Below are 18,604 nucleotides of genomic sequence, written 5' to 3'. Positions count from 1 at the left end.
GATCGCTGGACTCCCCAAAACTACTGACTTCAACATCCAAAGAGCTAACAGACTGGGTCCGCATAATGCATCCTCAGCTGCCAAACCAAGAGGCATCATAGCATACTTTCTGCTATATTCTGATTTAATGTCTATCCTATCAGCAGCCAAACAGCAAAAACAAATGTTCTGGTCAGGACATAAAATTTTCTTTAGCCAAGATGTCTCCAAAGAAACTGCCACCAGACGCACATTATTTTGGGATCTTAGGCCAACTTTGAGCTCGATGAATGCCCGTTATGGTCTCATACATCCTTGCTTCTTCAAAGTGACTTATAAGGACAGGTCTTTTTCTTTCGAGGATCCTGCTGACTCCGGAAATTCATCCACACTCATCGGGAAGAGCAGATGGAACTGAGCAAACGCTAACAATTTTCCTTTAAGATGTTTTAGGTTTCCTTCTGTCTTACCCTTTGGCTTTTTTTTTTGTTTTGCTCCCATCTCGTACTGTGGCTCACTGTTTTTTGTAATCTTGTTTGTTTCAGATCCGTCTGTTATTGAAGTGTTTTGCATCCAGTGTTTACCCTTCACTTTTGTAAGCCTCCCACCCCCTTTTGATGTCTCTCCATTTATCCCGGTAAGCTCCCTTTTTACAATATCCTTTCTACATTTAATGTCCTTTCTACTTTTTGGGTTTATATTGGTTATGCATGTCCTTGTTACCTTGTCTAGTTTTGTCTGTCTCCTTCAGATTATCTCACTGTATATTGTCGGCTCTGCCTTGCTTCCATTCATGTGATACGGCCTTCTTGGTTTCTCCATTCCACCCCTCCCCTTTTATTGTCTGTTCTACTTTTTATGTGCATTATGGCTAAAGCTTCTTGGCTTTCTGTCATCTCTATCTGTACTATTAAGGAAGCACTTGTTCCCATCTTTCTCCTTCCCTCTATCTTTTCTCTCTTCCTTTTCCCTTTCATTCTTTTTTTCCTTTCTCTTCGACACTAGATCCACATCCTCTCTCCAAGTTCCTCATTCTCTTGTTTTTCTTTGATATATTTACTTCCCTTTCCCTCCTTTTTCTTAGCAACGGTTTTTCATTCACCTTTTTTCACTCTCTTCTCTTTTCTTGGTACTTTGTCTTTTTGATTCCTTTTACTTTCCTATTGTATCTTGAACCTTCCATTGGTGGTGGCTACGAATGCCTTCTCTTTATCGCACTGATACACTGTGCTCTTTCCTCTCTTTAACTGTTTTTTTCTCACTCATCATTCCTTTATTCTTTTTTCCTAATTGGTTTATGCCTTCTTTCCTACTCTATCTTCATCTCTTCGTATGAATAGTCTTCGCATTATTTCTTGGAATGTTAAGGGTCTTCGAAACCCTATCAAAAAACAACGTATTTTATCTCATTTTGCTCGTCTAAAATAGCTTTGTTGCAAGAAACATATGTTTCCTTGCAGGACTAATCTTCGCTATGTAAACATTGGGTAGGAGACGTTTTCTGCTCTCCAGCTGTCAATAACAAAAATGGTGTTGTTATTTTATTTCACAAATCGTTGTCTGTTCAAGTTCTAAATGAAATTTCTGACTCTAATGGTAGATGGTTATATCTTGATAGCATTGTTAACAATGTTCATCTTTCCTTCTGTAATGTTTATGGACCCAATGGTGTAGATCTATCCTTTTGCAATGATTTTTCCTCCCTTCTTTCTTCTCAAGTTACCAAAGATTTGATTGTAGGTGGTGATTGTAATCAACTTATGGATCCCTTTATAGACCGCAAGTCACAAGCAAGATATGTCCCCAATAAAATGCAAAAATCACTTCATAAATCCATCTCCTCTAGAGGCCTAGTGGACTCATAGAGAATATCCCACCCTGATTCCTTTGAATTCTCCTTTTTTTCTCCAGCTCACCCCTCATACTCCTGTACATATTTCTCTCACAACATGCATTTCAATCCATGACTCATTCTGAAATGGGCTCCATCCTTATCTCAGATCACACCCCTGTCATCCTTGATATGGACTATCCTACCCCCACTCCTGCCTCACAACACTGGCGTTTTAATAATTATTTACCTCTTGACCCCCTCTTCACCACTCACTTCACATCTTCACTTTATTTGGGATGCTTTTAAAGCAGCTGCCCGAGGCTATATCATAGATTTTGTATCTCGTAAAAAGAAAGAAGCTCTCAACCAAGCATCCCGCATTCTTAAACAAATTAAGGACCCTGAACACCTCCATTTCACTACTAATTCACCTGACTCCCTGTCCTCCCTTATTAAAGCTAAGCTAGAATATAATAAACACTCGTGGGATTCCACCTCTAATCACCTTCTTAAATTTAATGCCAAAATATACGGTGGACGCAATAAAGCAGGTAAATCACTTGCAAATTATCTTAAAATTAAAAAACAGAAATCCAAGATTGTTGTCAGTAAAGATTCTCAAAGAACTTCTCAGTCTTCGGATGCCAAGATTCTTGATTGTTTGTTAACTATTATTCCTCTCTTTATATACCTGAATCTAACCCTTCCCCTGAGCAAATTGACTCCTTTTTTAATTCTACCTCTAAATCCCCTAATGCACGTGTCGATCTTTCCTCACTTGATGTTCCCATTTCAGAAAAGGAGATTACTGCTGCGCTCTCACTTTTACCCAAAGACAAAACTCCTGGCCCGGATGGCTTTACTGTCTGCTTTTTTCTTCTCTTCAAATCAGTTTTAATACCTCACCCAATCACTCTAATTAATAATGTTCTTGCTACTGGTGAATCCAAAGGTTCCTTCACGCAGGCAATGCTTTGCCTCCTCCCTAAAAAAGATAAAGATTCCTCCATCTGTAAAAATTATAGACCCATTTCACTTATAAACACAGATTGTAAAATATATGCAAACATTTTGGCTATCCGTATAAATTAAGTTATTCCCGAATTAGTGAATATCCATCAATCTGGCTTTGTTAAAGATAGGTCTATTACCGATAACTCCAGAACCCTTCTTAGCATCATACATCTAGTTTCAAAGATGGATTCGCCCATTGCCACCATCACACTAGACGCTGAAAAGGCTTTTGATCGCGTTAATTGGGACTTCTTGTTTGGAGCGCTTAGCTGGCAAGGTTTCAGCCCACATATTCTTAAGTATATTCAACTACTATACTCCGCACCTAAAACTTCTATCTGGGTTAATAGTTCACAATCAGACTATTTCTCCCTTCATAGAGGAACTAGGCAAGGATGCCCTCTTTCTCCACTCTTATTTATCCTTGCTTTAGAACCCTTTCTGGAGAAAATAAGAAACTCTTCTTCTTATTCCGGATTTCAATATAGGAATGTAGAAATTAAATTCACAGCTTATGCAGACAATATTTTACTTTACATCTCTACCCCACTGTTTCATTACCTGCACTTTTCTTTTTACTCAACGACTATTCCTTGGTTTCCGGCTATAAACTAAACAGGATATATGATGTTACAACGCGGACTTTTACTCCGCATACTGTTACAACGCGGTTTTTACAACGCGGGTCATGTAACAACGCATGTATTTACAACGCATTTTTTTACAACGCAGGTACCTTTACAACGCGGACCATTACAACGTAAGTATTGGTAAGTATATATTAATAAGAATAATATAATAGTAACTTAATTTTAAAAGTATAATTTAATGTAATTTTAAATAATTTAATTTCCGTAAATTAATTTAAATTTAAATTAATGTTACTTTATTTTTACCCTGTACCCCTGTACCCCAAAAACTCAAAACTGACCCTCAACCCCAAAAATAATGCAAAGTAATTTAATTTTATTTATTTGCTATTAAATAATTTAAATTAAAATTAAATTTAATTTATTTTTACCCTGGACCCCAAAAACTTAAAACTGACCCTGAACCCTAAAAATACCCCTTTACCCAAAAACTAAAAACTGACCCTGAACCCTAAAAATACCCCTTTACCCTAAAACCCAAAACTGACCCTGAACCCTAAAAATACCCCTTTACCCAAAAACCCAAAACTGACCCTGAACCCTAAAAATACCCCTTTACCCAAAAACCCAAAACTGACCCTGAACCCTAAAAATACCCCTTTACCCTAAAAACTTAAAACTGACCCTGAACCCTAAAAATACCCCTTTACCCAAAAACCCAAAACTAACCCTGAACCCTAAAAATACCCCTTTACCCAAAAACCCAAAACTGACCCTGAACCCTAAAAATACCCCTTTACCCAAAAACCCAAAACTGACCCTGAACCCTAAAAATACCCCTTTACCCTAAAAACTTAAAACTGACCCTGAACCCTAAAAATACCCCTTTACCCAAAAACCCAAAACTGACCCTGAACCCTAAAAATACCCCTTTACCCTAAAACGCAAAACTGACCCTGAACCCTAAAAATACCCCTTTACCCTAAAACCCAAAACTGACCCTGAACCCTAAAAATACCCCTTTACCCTAAAACCCAAAACTGACCCTGAACCCTAAAAATACCCCTTAACCCTAAAACCCAAAACTGACCCTAACCCCTAAAAATACCCCTTAACCCTAAAACCCAAAACTGACCCTAACCCCTAAAAATACCCCTTAACCCCAAACATATAACATTTAAAATATAACTATATACTTACCAATACTTACGTTGTAATGGTATGCGTTGTAAAGGTACCTGCGTTGTAAAAAAATGCGTTGTAAAAACATGAGTTGTAACAGTATCCGCGTTGTAATGGATGCGTTGTAACAGTAGTGCGTTGTAAAAAATGCGTTGTAACAAGTAAACACCAACTAAACATTGATAAATCTCCCCCTTAATAAGTTTTGCCTTTCCCATATGCTTGAAGGCTCAGGATTTGAATGCAACCCCGGTTTTATCAAATGTTTAGGCATTCTCTATGCTAACACCACCAGAGAGACCATTAAAATCAATCATTCTGAAATACTTTTAAAACTTTCTTCACTCATTGATCATTGGACACCGCTGTTCCTCTCTTGGTGGGGTAGATAAGCTACAATTAAAATGATGCTACTCCCTATTGTAAATTTTTATCTTTCTATGCTTCCTATTTCTCTTCCTCATTATTTTTTAAAATCCATTATTCGTATTCTAACGAAAGTTTTATGGAAGAATCGCAAAAGCTAGAAACTCCCTTTTTCGTCTCCAACAACCTAAAAATCTTGGTGGTGTAAATTTTCCTAATATTTCCCATTTTCACTCTGCGTTTACACTCAAACAGATTTGGTCTTTCCTTACTGATTCGTCTCCATCCCCTGTAACAGCATGGAGCCCTATAGAACTTGCACAACTTGCCCCCTTCTCATTCCTCACAGCTACCCGTCTTTCTCAACCTCCTAAAAGATTTATATCCCCTGTTTTTAAGCACTCTAAGGCATTAGCACTTTCACTTTTTCGGTCTTTTCTTTCTCCTTCAACCCTTCACATGCAGACCCGATTTGTAACAATAAATTCCTTAAGATTAAAAACAGAGCACTTTTTGGAAGGAATGGATTGATAAAGGCATTATTACCTACGATCACTTGCTCAAGGATAACTCTTTAAGTTCTCTTCAAGATCTATGAGACTCATTTAATCTCTCAAACACACACTCTACCCATTTCCTTTCACTTACACATACACTCTCTTCCACTATCCCTTTGAACATTCCCCCTTCTGATGCTATGCTTTACCTCTCCTCCCCACCAGACTTTACCATTCCCCTTAGAGCTTCGACCATTTATAAGCATCTCTCTCACTCCCCTAACGCACGGCCTAAATCTAAGCTAGAACTTCTATGGGAAGTGGACCTAGCCCAATAATTTCCCCTGACAGTTTGAGAGACATTTGATCTAAAATACACACAGTTTCCTGCTCTGCTAGCACCACACAGACTTTTTCCTTTTTTTATAATCAAGCCTTTTTTACTCCCGTGGACCTCTATAAATTTAAACTATTAGAGTCAAAAAAATGTTGGTCCTTCTTGCGCCCATAGTGACCTTCTTCATATGTTTTTTCATTGCCTTTTGGTCAAAGCTCTCTGTTCCCGTTTTTGGTCTACACTTAATACTATTTTGTCTACTGATATCCCCTTTGAGATTGTACATATTTTTTCTGGGTGGTTCTTCCCCTATTTGGAATGCTCAGAACAATGTCCGTAAATTTATTGACCTTTTCATAGCAATCTCTTTTCAAATGATCACTACCAATTGGAAAGTACTTCCAATATTGTATATAATGCTTGGTGGAATCTATTACTACTCATTTGTTATGGTTACCTTTAACCTCATATCTCTCTAGACATATCCCATGATTTGTATCATTATTTGTTGTATTCCTTTCTTTTTTTTGTTATCTGATACTTATAGATATAGAATGTGATTTTATTTTTGCCCTCTTTCCCTTTTATCGTTTTTTTTTTACTTTTCCCCTAATGAAAATACCCTTAAAAGCTTTTTTGGGGTTGGCAGTTTAAACATTAGTTTTGCTCAGGTTTCTCATGTATCTTGATACTATTTATTTCTGTAATGATGTTTTACATGGTTTTATCTTTGTTCAATAAAGCTTTCTAAACTTAAAAAGATTGGAAATGGTGATAGCAACCCAACATAAAAGTTACAATGATTTAAATTAATTCTTGTAAAAACCACAACTGTTTGGGCATCATATTAAATCACTTTTAGAAGTCACACTTTCTTCCTGGGCCGTGAATATGAAGAGGGCAGTACATACTGAAGAATTTACTGCATCTGGTAAATAAAGTTACTCCTGGGAGAGATATTTACTGGAGTGATATAAATACCTCTTATTAGGAGTTTGTGATGGGACATTGAACTTCGCATGTAACATATTCTCCCTGCACATTATCCTCTGATACATTTTGGCTCCTATTTGTCCAGGGGTCACATTTTCCATCACGCTCATGAGCCTGGCAGTGACCTCTGGCTGGCTGGTAACTGAATGGCACAAAGAAGTTCAGAATACACTGCACCTAAGTTAAAACCATTACTAGCATGAGGGCCCTGATCTTGATATCCACAGGAAGTAAAGCACTTTACATCATCCCGCATGTCGCACTGTGAATGTGTAAACTGAATGGCTTCCATGAGAAAGCATGCTATGTGGCTGATCATAAACACAATCAAATAATGATATATTTGACAGAATCAGCCTAATTAACTCTGAAATAAAAAGGTGACAATGTTGCTAGAACTTGTTTAAATAATGAATTGGAGTAACATATGTGGCACACAACTGTGTATTATTGAAGCCATCCTGCGTGTGACAATAAGCGATGTGAGCACATGTAATGCGATGATAGGGATTTTTTTTTTTTTTTTTTTACCAGATCTGGGTTTTAAACCCTGGCCCGGTGTATCTTTCCCATAAAAAACAACCTATTTTTCAAAAGGCTGGCATTCTTCAGTTTAGTATTTGGCTATAATAACAAAATACTCGCTCTTACAACTCATAATTGTGTTTGTGAGCTTAAAAGACTGTGAATGAAGGCATCCAGCAAGAATGCATTAAAGGCAAACATGCAATGTGAATTACATATTTCTACATGTATGCGTGACTATGCATGCCAGTTGCTTAAACAAGGGCTGTATGCTCTATTTGGGACCCCCAATTTATGAGTTTGAGGTGTGCTAATGGAAGAAAATGTACCCTTTTTTGTGATGATTTCATCTTAATAAGTAAAATGAAAACTGTAAGACTTCACTTATGCAAAACTCGATGGATTTTATGAGAAACATCTTGAAAAGATCTTTAATTTTGAAAACTTTATCCTCAACAATCTTTATTATTTTTGCATTGAATTGCACTTAGGTGCTTAAAATAAAGTGATTTGGAGAAAAAGTGATTACCCTTTAGAATTAGAGTACGTGTTTTTTTCAGTATTATTTTTAAGGCGAGGTGTTTGACAGTTGCAATTGAACAAAATATTTACGAGACCCTGCAAAACTTTCAATTAATTTCAGGCCTTCATCATTTGAGACTTCAAACCCAGTGTAGTTCTCAAACTATTCATAGCTATTTTAACATAGGAAGATATGAAATAGCTTCTATTTATATGTGTCTTTCAATATTCACACCTTTTTGGGGGCTTTTAGAGTTTGGATTTGCAATGTACTGCGGGCGGCAAATGACTCACTAATAGCAACAATTGTGTTGGTAAAAAATATGCCTTTTGCACCTCAGTTACTACGTCATGCAACATGTAGCTGTGTTCATAGGAACCTTTTGGGGGTCAAAGAATGACATCACCTGCCACACACAACCTATCTCACAACTTTCCTGCGGGCAGCAAAAAAGGAACATCTGCTAAATGAAAAATTGCCTTTTAAAGCAGAAACATGAAACAGCTTTTGTCAATGTCTGGGCAGGTTTTGCACTGTTCTATATGTTGTTGTCAGTGAATTCTTTTCTAACCACTGCCAGGTTATAACCAACCAACACACAGTGTCTATACCTATTGCCTTTGCTAAATCATTAGCTTTGATGTCCAGACACCACCTTTAGCAGCAGATAGGCTGAAAAGAACCCTGTGAGCAAGTTTGCAAATTAGTTGGTTGATTCCTGCTTTTTTAAAGTTAATACTTTTCTTTAATTCCCATTGCTTTCTTTACCATACTTCAAAGGCACTACACTTAAGATACATTCTACATCTGACTACACCACTGCATTGAGATATTTTCTTGTTAGTGTTGAATTATATATTTTATCAAGGACACCAGTCTTAATATTGCTGAAAGAGCACATACACTCATAATGGGTCAGTTTGCAGGGTCTTGTACTCCCATAATCGGCTTGTTCATTTTACTTTACAAAGAAATGTCAATAACACAAACATGAATGACTAAATAAAACTTGCAAATGAAATCCCTATGATATGATGGAGCTGAAAACTCCCTTTATTCTTCAGATCAAAAAGGCATCTGGAAGAATGTGCCACTTCTCTGTATTGAAAGTCTATGTCCTCCAGTGTCAAGATGGTTTACTACAAATTTCTCACTTGTGAAAAATTATCATTCAATATCTAGGCTGCAGCGACTTCAGCACATGGGTGTGAGAGTGGTGATCAGGGCTAAGTGAGTAATTCTTCTCAGTAATAGTGGATTTTTGTGTTCCACTCAATAAATTTGCTTCAGAATCAGACTAGTAATATGGGATAAAACATTTTGGACATAAAACAAAACTTTAATCATTCATTCAAGCAGATTTTTAGTGAGCCCTATTACAAGCATACAATTCATGTTGGATGAATACGAGTGATCAGATACATATGTAAAGAGTGAAAAAGCATACTGTGATCACTAAAGGGGGGGGGGGGTCTCAGCAGGGGAGTTCTCAGCCATACAAGTGGTGACCGGAAGGTAAATAGCAGTCCTGCAACAGTGATTGAAAGAGAGATCTCAGTGTAAGTAATAGCTGTAAAGGCTTAAGGAAAGGTGATCTCAGTCATTTAGCTGGGAAAATGGTAAAGGAGTGTTGGCAATACACATTTAGGCAGGTAGTTTCAGATGTCTTTACCAGCTCAAAAATGGGTGAAGAATCTGCAAATATAATTTCAATGTACATCATTTTGCTAGCTTTTGCGAAAATATCAAGAAACCAAAAGCCCACGTCAGTAAAAGTAAATTGCATCCGGTACAATTTCACATAGTTAAATGTTTCACTGATTTGTTGCACACATGGCAGAGAAAAGACACACTTTATTACCATACATAGAGAACATAAATAGATCATATTGCCACATTTTAATGTCTGCATGACAGCCTGGGTAAGTTTAGAAAGAGAGAGAGAGAGAGAGATCCGTTGCTGAACTCACTTGGAGTGGTGCACAATGGGTCTAGGTGAAGGTATACCAAGATAAAGCCAGTGCCTTATTTGAGCCGATAGTTGCACTGATTTTTGGGGAATGGGGCTTAAATTCCTCTTATGAGTCTTTGACCCAGAACAAAAGAGACAAAGGCAGAAAAAGGGAAGGAGGAAGAGAATAATGGAAAAACAGTCAGAAAGGGAGAAATGCAGGAATGACATAGAACCTACAGGAGTGAGATAAAGGGACAGAAAGTGTAGGGTCATAGATGAAAGAGGCCCTAGATGGCTTTTAGACTAAACACCTTGTATCCACAAACCCTCATCTTCAACAACTCCAGCCGAGGCTTCTGAAAAAAACGTTGGGCACCTGCATTTATTCTTTTTCCAAATTAAGCATTGGATGAAGCCACAGGCTAGTGTGTAGCCAGGCTCTGAGCAATCAGATCACACCTCAAATCACATTATTAAAAAAATCACAACTACATTTAGCAGCAGCAGTGCTTACCTAGTGCGCGCCAAATCAAGCAGAAGATCAGCGTGAAGCAGACAAAGGCCCAATTCCACTCGTGATTTTTCCCAACAGTGGATACTCCCATGAAAATGAATATTAGGGTCTCACTGACACTGCTCAACATCTTCATAAAATATTTTATTGTTGTGTAGGATTTCTGAGAAACATTCTCTTCTACATATTTTTTCATAGTCATGGCACAAGTTATAATCCTGGTGGACAAAAACAAAGTTCTTAGATATAACATTACACATTTTATCCTAATTAAATACCATTTATTTACACAAATTAGTCTTTATGGATGAAATGTTGCAATGAGTTATTGGGGGTTGATTTTCTATCTATATGCTGGTTAGACTACACAGGATTATGAAGATATTTGCACAGCAGCAATTTATTTAATAAGAATATTTTAAAGCATCACTGGTGCAGGAGGTTACATTTGAGGGAAGAAGTACGTCAGTCGTTCTTTTCAATTTGCGCAGTAAAATACTCTCAGAAAATTACCTCACTGAGCAAATAATCAGCTGCATTCTCTGTCTGCAAATAATGAAAGCTAATAATTCTTCTATCACCGCCTTTTATTAATTTGATAAAAATTGCCTTTTCAGCACAGTAAAAAGGTTGACGCGACTGACTATTCTATTATTTCTCAAGGATTTAATGCCTGCGGACTACTGTATGATTCACTGTTGGGGGATATAACATTATCCACTATTTCAGACTTCTTGGCTTGAAAAAAAATCAAGTTAATTCAATAAACACAATCACATTGAAACTCCCGTTATTAGCAATTGTATTCTTTCTCAAGGTTGTTATGCCTACGGACTACTGTATGATGCGCTATTTGTTCATAAAACATTTTCTAAAGTGTCAGGCTTTTTTTTTTAACAAGCTCATTCGACAAATACAGTCACATTGAAATCCCATTTATTAGCAGATATAGCCAAGTACGGCACTCACACATGGATAGAAAGTATGCAATAAAACAGTTTTAAAGAAAAATGGATAGAAAGTAAGAAATATTTGGTTTTTAAATTCAGTAATTGCAGTGAGCAAATAGTTATGTTTGGATGGAATTTTCATTCACAATAAAAGTATGTTTTCTAATGAATGTATTGGGCAGAAAATATCGACTTATTTAAGATCAATAAAGTATCACCGATAAAAAAGGCAATGCAAAGTTTATTTATTGAAAACACCTTTTTAAAGGGAAGTTTTGTTGAAGCACTTAGACGAGAATGCAACACGTTATCATATATATATAAATATATATTATAGGAGGAGCGGCTTTCAGCTGGTGCCGGCGACGAGACAAGGACTCCGCTCGTTGATATTTTGTAGCAATTCACAAAAGACCCGGCACTCTTCTGGTGATTTAAACAAGGTTTATTTTCAGCTCCAAATCTCTTCCTTCTCCTACACATTTCGAACTAAACAGTTCTTGATCACGGTGGTAACAAGTCCCTTTTTAGTTTCACTTATTTATACTCAAAACACCACTATAGCTATTATGATGCATCGTGGGTTGGGTATTTTAAACTTGGCTTGATTTAGCCTATCATTGTCCTTTTATGCCCAGTTTGCTGAATTCAATGGTGTTTTTGTTAATTTACCATTGAATTCAATGGTGTGTTTGTTAATCAAAGCTCGAATGTTTGGTTATTAAGTAGTGATGTGACACATTTTCGGGCTAGTATTTTCTATGTATTATGGCTGAGTGCCGTATAATGTCTGTCCTATGCAATGTTATTAGGACTGTATTCTCATGAATAATTATTAAATCTAAGCTAAGTGCTGTGACCGATATTATGAATTACAGCTTCCTGGTTTGTTAAGAACAACGATCCTAATACTCATATCTCAAGATTCTTAGTAAATATTGACGATCTGTTCCTATTATGGAAAGGCACAAAACAAGAACTACTTCAATACATTGACATACTTAACAACAATGATGTGGGACTCCATTTCACGTATAATATACAACAAAAAGAAATAGACCATTTGGACACAAAAGTATACATAAAAAACGATAAGATACAAACAACTTTGTTCCGCAAAAATACCTCAACTAATAGTATTCTTCATGGAACTAGCTTCCGGGAAAACATCCCATATGGGGAATTCTTACGTATGAAGCCTAATTGCTCAGAAGCAATGGAAATGGAGAGCAAATTTGAGGAAACCAAACAACTTTTCACCAAAAGAGGATATACACAGAAGACCATAAATCGTGGGGAACAAAGAGCCAGAAGAAAAACAAGAGCAGAGACTCTAATTGAAAACAATAATAAAGAAGTAAAAGCAAAAAAGGAAGAAGACAAACCACGTCTCATTATAACATACTCCAAAGAAAGTGCACAAATCAGAAAAATTGTGACCAAATATTGGAGTGTGCTTAAAAAGGATCCAGACATTGGCAACCTAATCGGTGATGGACCCCTAATTTCATATAGAAAAGCACCTTCTCTTGGAGACACATTGGTCAATAGCCACTCTTTAGACAAAAAAGCAGAAACATGGCTACAAAAGCGACAAAAATAATTTACCAAATGCATGTCATTCAAAGCTTGCAAAGTGGGAAAAAACCTGAAATCTCTAAAAGATCCAAAGGGACAAGTCTTTGAAATAAGGAACAAAATCACATGAGAATCACACTTTGTAGTCTATTTGCTAGAATGTGATTGTGGCAAACGCTATATTGGTTCGACAATCTGTGCTTTAAAGAAACGAATGCTGGAACACATCAGAGCAATACAAAATAGGGATCCAGCATATGCAATAGCGAAACATATGATGACACATAAGAACAAAACATGGCAAAATATGAGATACTCGGGAATTGCAATGGTGCCAGAACATGAAAGAGGAGGGAATCGTCTTCAAAAACTAAGGCGCTTAGAATCAAAACTCATCATTAGGTTTAAAACAAAAATCCCCAATGGACTGAACGGGGACGAAGAACTTTATGTACACTTGTGACAAATTACTAATTTGAAATTACCAACTTTGATAAAGTGCAACATACGATCAAATTGGGAAGGAACAGAAAAGAATGCTGACCAAGAAGCTTACGGACACTGATGATAAACCACAAACTTACTTAACCAAACTCTGAAAATTTGTAGTACCAATTATTTGGAAGTAAGAGAAAATAACATAACAGCAGAGAAATGTTAATAAAGATAAACTCTTCCTCCGACAATACAAGTTGGACAATAACTATGATATGGAGATTAACTGACTGTAAAAAACCATTTGGCATTATAGTGAAAAGTAGAACTACATGGATGAGAACAATGTATACATGAAAGTCATCCCGATAATGCAATTGATATTCTCTGCTTAATCAATGTAGTTTTGGGAGCCAATTTTGCATGATCCTGAGTTAATTTACGGTTAAAAGTTGCTACGTATGATGAGTTGTATATACACGATTATGAGTTGAATAGAAACAGGCTTTTTCCTTATTTACTAAGAATCTTGAGATATGAGTATTAGTATCGTTGTCCTTAACAAACCAGGAAGCTGTATTTCATAGTATCGGTCACAGCACTTAGCTTAGATTTAATAATTATTCATGAGCATACAGTCCTAATAATATTGCATAGGACAGACATTATACGGCACTCAGCCATAATGCATAGAAAATACTAGCCCGAAAATGTGTCACATCACTGCTTAATAACCAAACTTTCAAGCTTTGATTAACAATCACAAAAACACCATTGAATTCAGCAAACTGGGCGTAAAAGGACAACAATAGGCTAAATCAAGCCAAGTTTAAACTACCCAACCCACAATGCATCATAATAGCTATAGTGGTGTTTTGAGTATAAATAAGTGAAACTAAAAAGGGACTTGTTACTACCGTGATCAAGAATTGTTTCGTTCAAAATGCGTAGGTGAAGGAAGAGATTTGGAGCTGAAAATAAACCTTGTTTAAATCACCCGAGAAGAGTGCGGCATCTTTTGTGAATTGCTACAAAATATAAATATATATATATATATATTACCTACTGGCGGTCGCCAGTAGGTAGTTATAGTTAGGATTTTTTTCAATGTTAAATCTCAAAATTCTATTTGGAATAACTTTGGAGCCGGTTGACGAATCTGCCTGAAAATTTCCTGAAAATGGCCTCGTTGAGCTCCGGTCCTTCCCAGAAAGTTTGGGGGGGATTCGTCAAGCGGGGGCCGAGATAAAAGGGGGGTCCCAAAACGCGTTTTCTCCATGTTAATTTCCATAGGGCGGTCGATTTCACTTTTAGCCCGAACGGATGAATGGATTTCCACCAAACTTGGCAAAATTGTAGGGACTGGTAGCCCGATGTGCCTTTGCTATGTCTCAAGATATGTGCTCCAGTAGAATTTGAGTAATTTAAGTTTAAAGAAATATATATATCTGTAAGCGCGCCCCGGTGCGCGCACCGGCGAGCGCTCCGGTCGCGCCACGTGAGGTGCGCACGGAAAGCTGATTGGCTGTCGGGTGTCTGAAAACATTCGAAACAGACCGGAGCGGCCGCCATCTTGTGTCTCGGTAAAATCGAGACACAAGAGGTGTCAAAAACAAAGGGGGGAAATGACCATAAGGGGGCAGGGTAGACCCCCCTGACCCCCTAGGTTTAATGTGGGGGCCATAAAAGGGCCCCGCGGGGTAAAAAAAAAAAAATATTTTTTTGATTATCGCAGGGGGCGCGCCTGGTACGCGCACCGGGGAGCGCACCGGGGAGCGCACCAGGGAGAAAAGAGAATGGCAGAGTTTTAAAATTTAAGTCATTTTATATAAATGGGAGGTAGTTCTGAAAAGAACTGTTTTTTTATTCTTTTTGTTGTTTTATATTTTTTTCGGAGTTTTTAAACTTTTTTTGCTTTTTTTTGGTTTTTCTGAACATTTTTTGTTTTTTTTGTATTTTTTAAGGAGAGAAACAAAAACCAAGCATTTCAAAAGGGCTCAACAGGAGAAAAAAAAAGGGCAACAAATTAATATTTCCTTTGGCACTTGTGGTTTTCCCAAGCACGATTAATAAGAGTGATGCATTGCTCACCATAGCAAATCGTTTGACCACAAAATTTACAAACCATTTTAAAATTTGAAAAGTTGGTTTGTATGATGGAGCATGTCTCCCTAACTTCCGGTCCTGATGGGGTGGGAACAGTAGTTTTGGAGGTGCTGGCAGAAGATTGTACAGGGTTTTTGGCCAGTTCCCTGACCTCTGCCCTAGAATAGTTGTTGGGATGTTTTCTAACCATATGCCTAATCATTGTGTGGTTGCCGAAGGAGTACTTCTTGTTGGGATTCCCCCTTGACATCTCCTGATGACAGATAAGGCAGGTTGCTTTAGGTGCATTCACTTTTTTTTTGTCACTCGGGATAGAAAAAAATTGCCAAATGATGTGCTCTTTTGGTTTGTATGTTATGTTGTCCTCTGGGACGAATCTACTGTCCTCTTCGTCCTCATCCTCCTCCTGTTCTGGATCTCCACCACTGTGAAGTTGAGGAGGTCCTTGTGGTGGTGGTGGTGGTGGTCCAGAAGATCCAGCAGCTGCAGCTAATGTAGCCATTTTCTATAGATAAAAGTAAAGGTCTTCCTCTCTCAAAGCAAAAAGGTAGAATAAGGAAAAAAGGTGGGGGCTTTCCTCATTTGGAAAAAAAAATATCCTGAACCAATGAGAAGTGTTAATTTTAGGTCACATGACTAGGGGTTTTATCATTATGAAACCAAAACTGTTATGAACCAATCAAAAGTGTTATTTTTAGGGCACATGACCCGACGCGCTTACGCTACGCGCCCCGGGGCGTGCCCGGGGGCGTGCCCCGGGTCGCGTAGCGTAAGCGGGTCGGTGCGCTTACGTCGTGCGTTTCACGCATACGCGGCTACGCGATACGTCACGATCATGTTTTCGTTCGCGATATTGGCGCTTACGGGACGCTCCCCGGTGCACGCCCCGGGGCATTTCATATAATTGCGCTTTCCGGGGCGCTCCCCGGGGCGCGCTCCGGGAGCACTCCCCTCCCCCCCCCCCAAAAAAAAAAAATGATTAAATAAAAAAAAATGGGAAAAATTATATGGACTGGAAGCCCTATTTTTAAGTTGTTTTTACGAAAATTAACTTTGAAAAAATATATATTGGGATACATTGGGCTATATATATGTTAGTGCCCAAACGTAGCCCAATGTAGCCAAATATAGCCCAATGTAGCCAAAAGATGGCCACCAGAGACAAAAAAAAAATTGCCCAAATATCAGCCAGATGTAGCAGAACTGTAGCCCAATGACAGAATGTACCAGCATTAAAAAAAACCTATGAAATTCACTGAAAAAACCATAGGTTTCACACCAGTTATAGTTAGGAATTAGCATTTAAAAAACCTATTAAATTCACTGAAAAAAACAGAGGTTTCACACCAGTTATAGTTAGCTGGAAATTTTACTGACATAAAACCAATGAAATTCCCACGTTATAGTTATTCGGACTCACTATAACTTGCGCGTGCAATGCACTGCTGATGACACCATCCTTGTGACACAGTGACAGACCTCCTCTCACTGTAAAGTAACCTTTGAAACACATATTCAAAAATAGAAACTAACATTTTCAAAAAAGTGCATATACCCATACCAGTTACAACAACCAATTCAGTAATGCCATGTCATGAGTGATGTAATATGTGATGTCATCAGCAGTGCATTGAACGCACAAGTTATAGTGAGTCCGAATAACTATAACGTGGGAATTTCATTGGTTTTATGTCAGTAAAATTTCCAGCTAACTATAACTGGTGTGAAACCTCTGGTTTTTTCAGTGAATTTAATAGGTTTTTTAAATGCTAATTCCTAACTATAACTGGTGTGAAACCTATGGTTTTTTCAGTGAATATATATATATATATCACCAAACAAAAGAGGCGGCACAATCAGGAAATGTTTTTAAGCCTTTTTAATCAAGACTTCACCCCACCAACGCGTTTCAGCCACAACTGGCCTTGCTCACGGTTCATATATATATATATATATATATATATATTTATATATATAACCTACTGGCGGTCGCCAGTAGGTATATATAGTTAGGATTTTTTCTCCATGGGATTTTTGAAAATTCTATGTCTAATAACTTTGGCGTTTGTTGACGGAATTGGCTGAAATTTTCAGGAAAATGGAACATTTTGTTTCTGAGCAGCCCCTGATAATTTGGGGGGGTTTCATCAAGGGGGGGGCCGAGAAAAAAAGGGGGTCCCAAAACGCGTTTTTCCCATGTTAATTTCCATAGGGCGGTTGGCCTCACTTTTAGCTCGAACGGCTGAAGGATTTGCACGAAACTTGGCAAAATTGTAGGGACTGTTAGCCCGATGTGCCTTTGCTAGGTCTCAATATATGTGCTCCAGTGGATTTTGAGTAATTTAGGTTCAAAAAAAGATATATATCTGGGCGGAGCCTAACCACACATCTGATCTGATTGGCTGTCAGCACTTCATCCAAGAAGTGTTGGCAGCCATCTTGGGACCAATATACATGATAGCACCTCATTAAAAAGCATTGTAGTTAATAGAGGGTTTTAGGACTTTAGTTACATTATAAATCATTTGTTGATGGTACCATACTCGTTTTAGGAATTGTGGTGGGTTCTAAGGTGATTTTACCATGTGAAAAAACCTTCTGCTGTGATATCATGAATATTGTTTGAAAGAAAACTAATATCTCATGATTTTCCCACAGCGGTTTGGAAGGGGATCTATAAGCTAAACTGAAAGCATATTTTCTGTAAATTCACATTATCTTTCTCAGTCATGTGAAAATGAAGTCTGACATTCTCAGTAAAACATGTACATCCAACAAGGACAGAGACTGTCAGTTGATTCCTTTGTGTTCTTCTGCAGCCTCCTAGAGTGTTCTAAAGAACAACTAGAGCGCTAACAGTCCTACTTATTACAAAGGTCTGGCACACCTGAAGCCATCTTGATTGGAATAAAGTGGTAACTCTTAAAACATTTAATTTAAAAAGAAACAACATGAGGGGGTATATTTTGCCATAGAAAGTATGATTAGTGCTGCAGAATGAAAAAATAGGGCACATTTTGAGTGACTTCTCAAATCCTTTTCTATTTCATTAAAACATTCTGACATGCAGTCTCCCAAAATGGCCACCAGAGACAAAAGAGCCCAAATGTAGCCCAAATATCACCCAGATGTAGCCCAAGTATAGCCCAATGACAGAATGTCCCAGAGTGTTCTAAAGAACAACTAGAGCGCTAACAGTCCTACTTATTACAAAGGTATGGCACACC

At 37.7% G+C, this 18,604-nt stretch overlaps 1 protein-coding gene across 1 annotated transcript in view; it reads right to left on the bottom strand.

Moving 5' to 3' along the window:
- Nucleotides 1-18,604, bottom strand: part of LOC147698070 (sodium/hydrogen exchanger 2-like) — an 866,654-nt gene that overhangs the window by 411,978 nt on the left and 436,072 nt on the right. Inside the window, exon 4 of the mRNA XM_086934739.1 lies at nt 10,309-10,526. Within this exon, the coding sequence (XP_086790865.1) occupies nt 10,309-10,526 (218 nt within the window). The remainder of the gene's footprint in view (nt 1-10,308; nt 10,527-18,604) is intronic.

This window comes from Lissotriton vulgaris, chromosome 8 (assembly GCF_964263255.1).
Source record: "Lissotriton vulgaris chromosome 8, aLisVul1.2, whole genome shotgun sequence".
NCBI lineage: Eukaryota > Metazoa > Chordata > Amphibia > Caudata > Salamandridae > Lissotriton > Lissotriton vulgaris.
The sequence above is the reverse complement of the archived record's forward strand: the minus strand, read 5'-3'. Positions and strand labels throughout refer to the sequence as shown.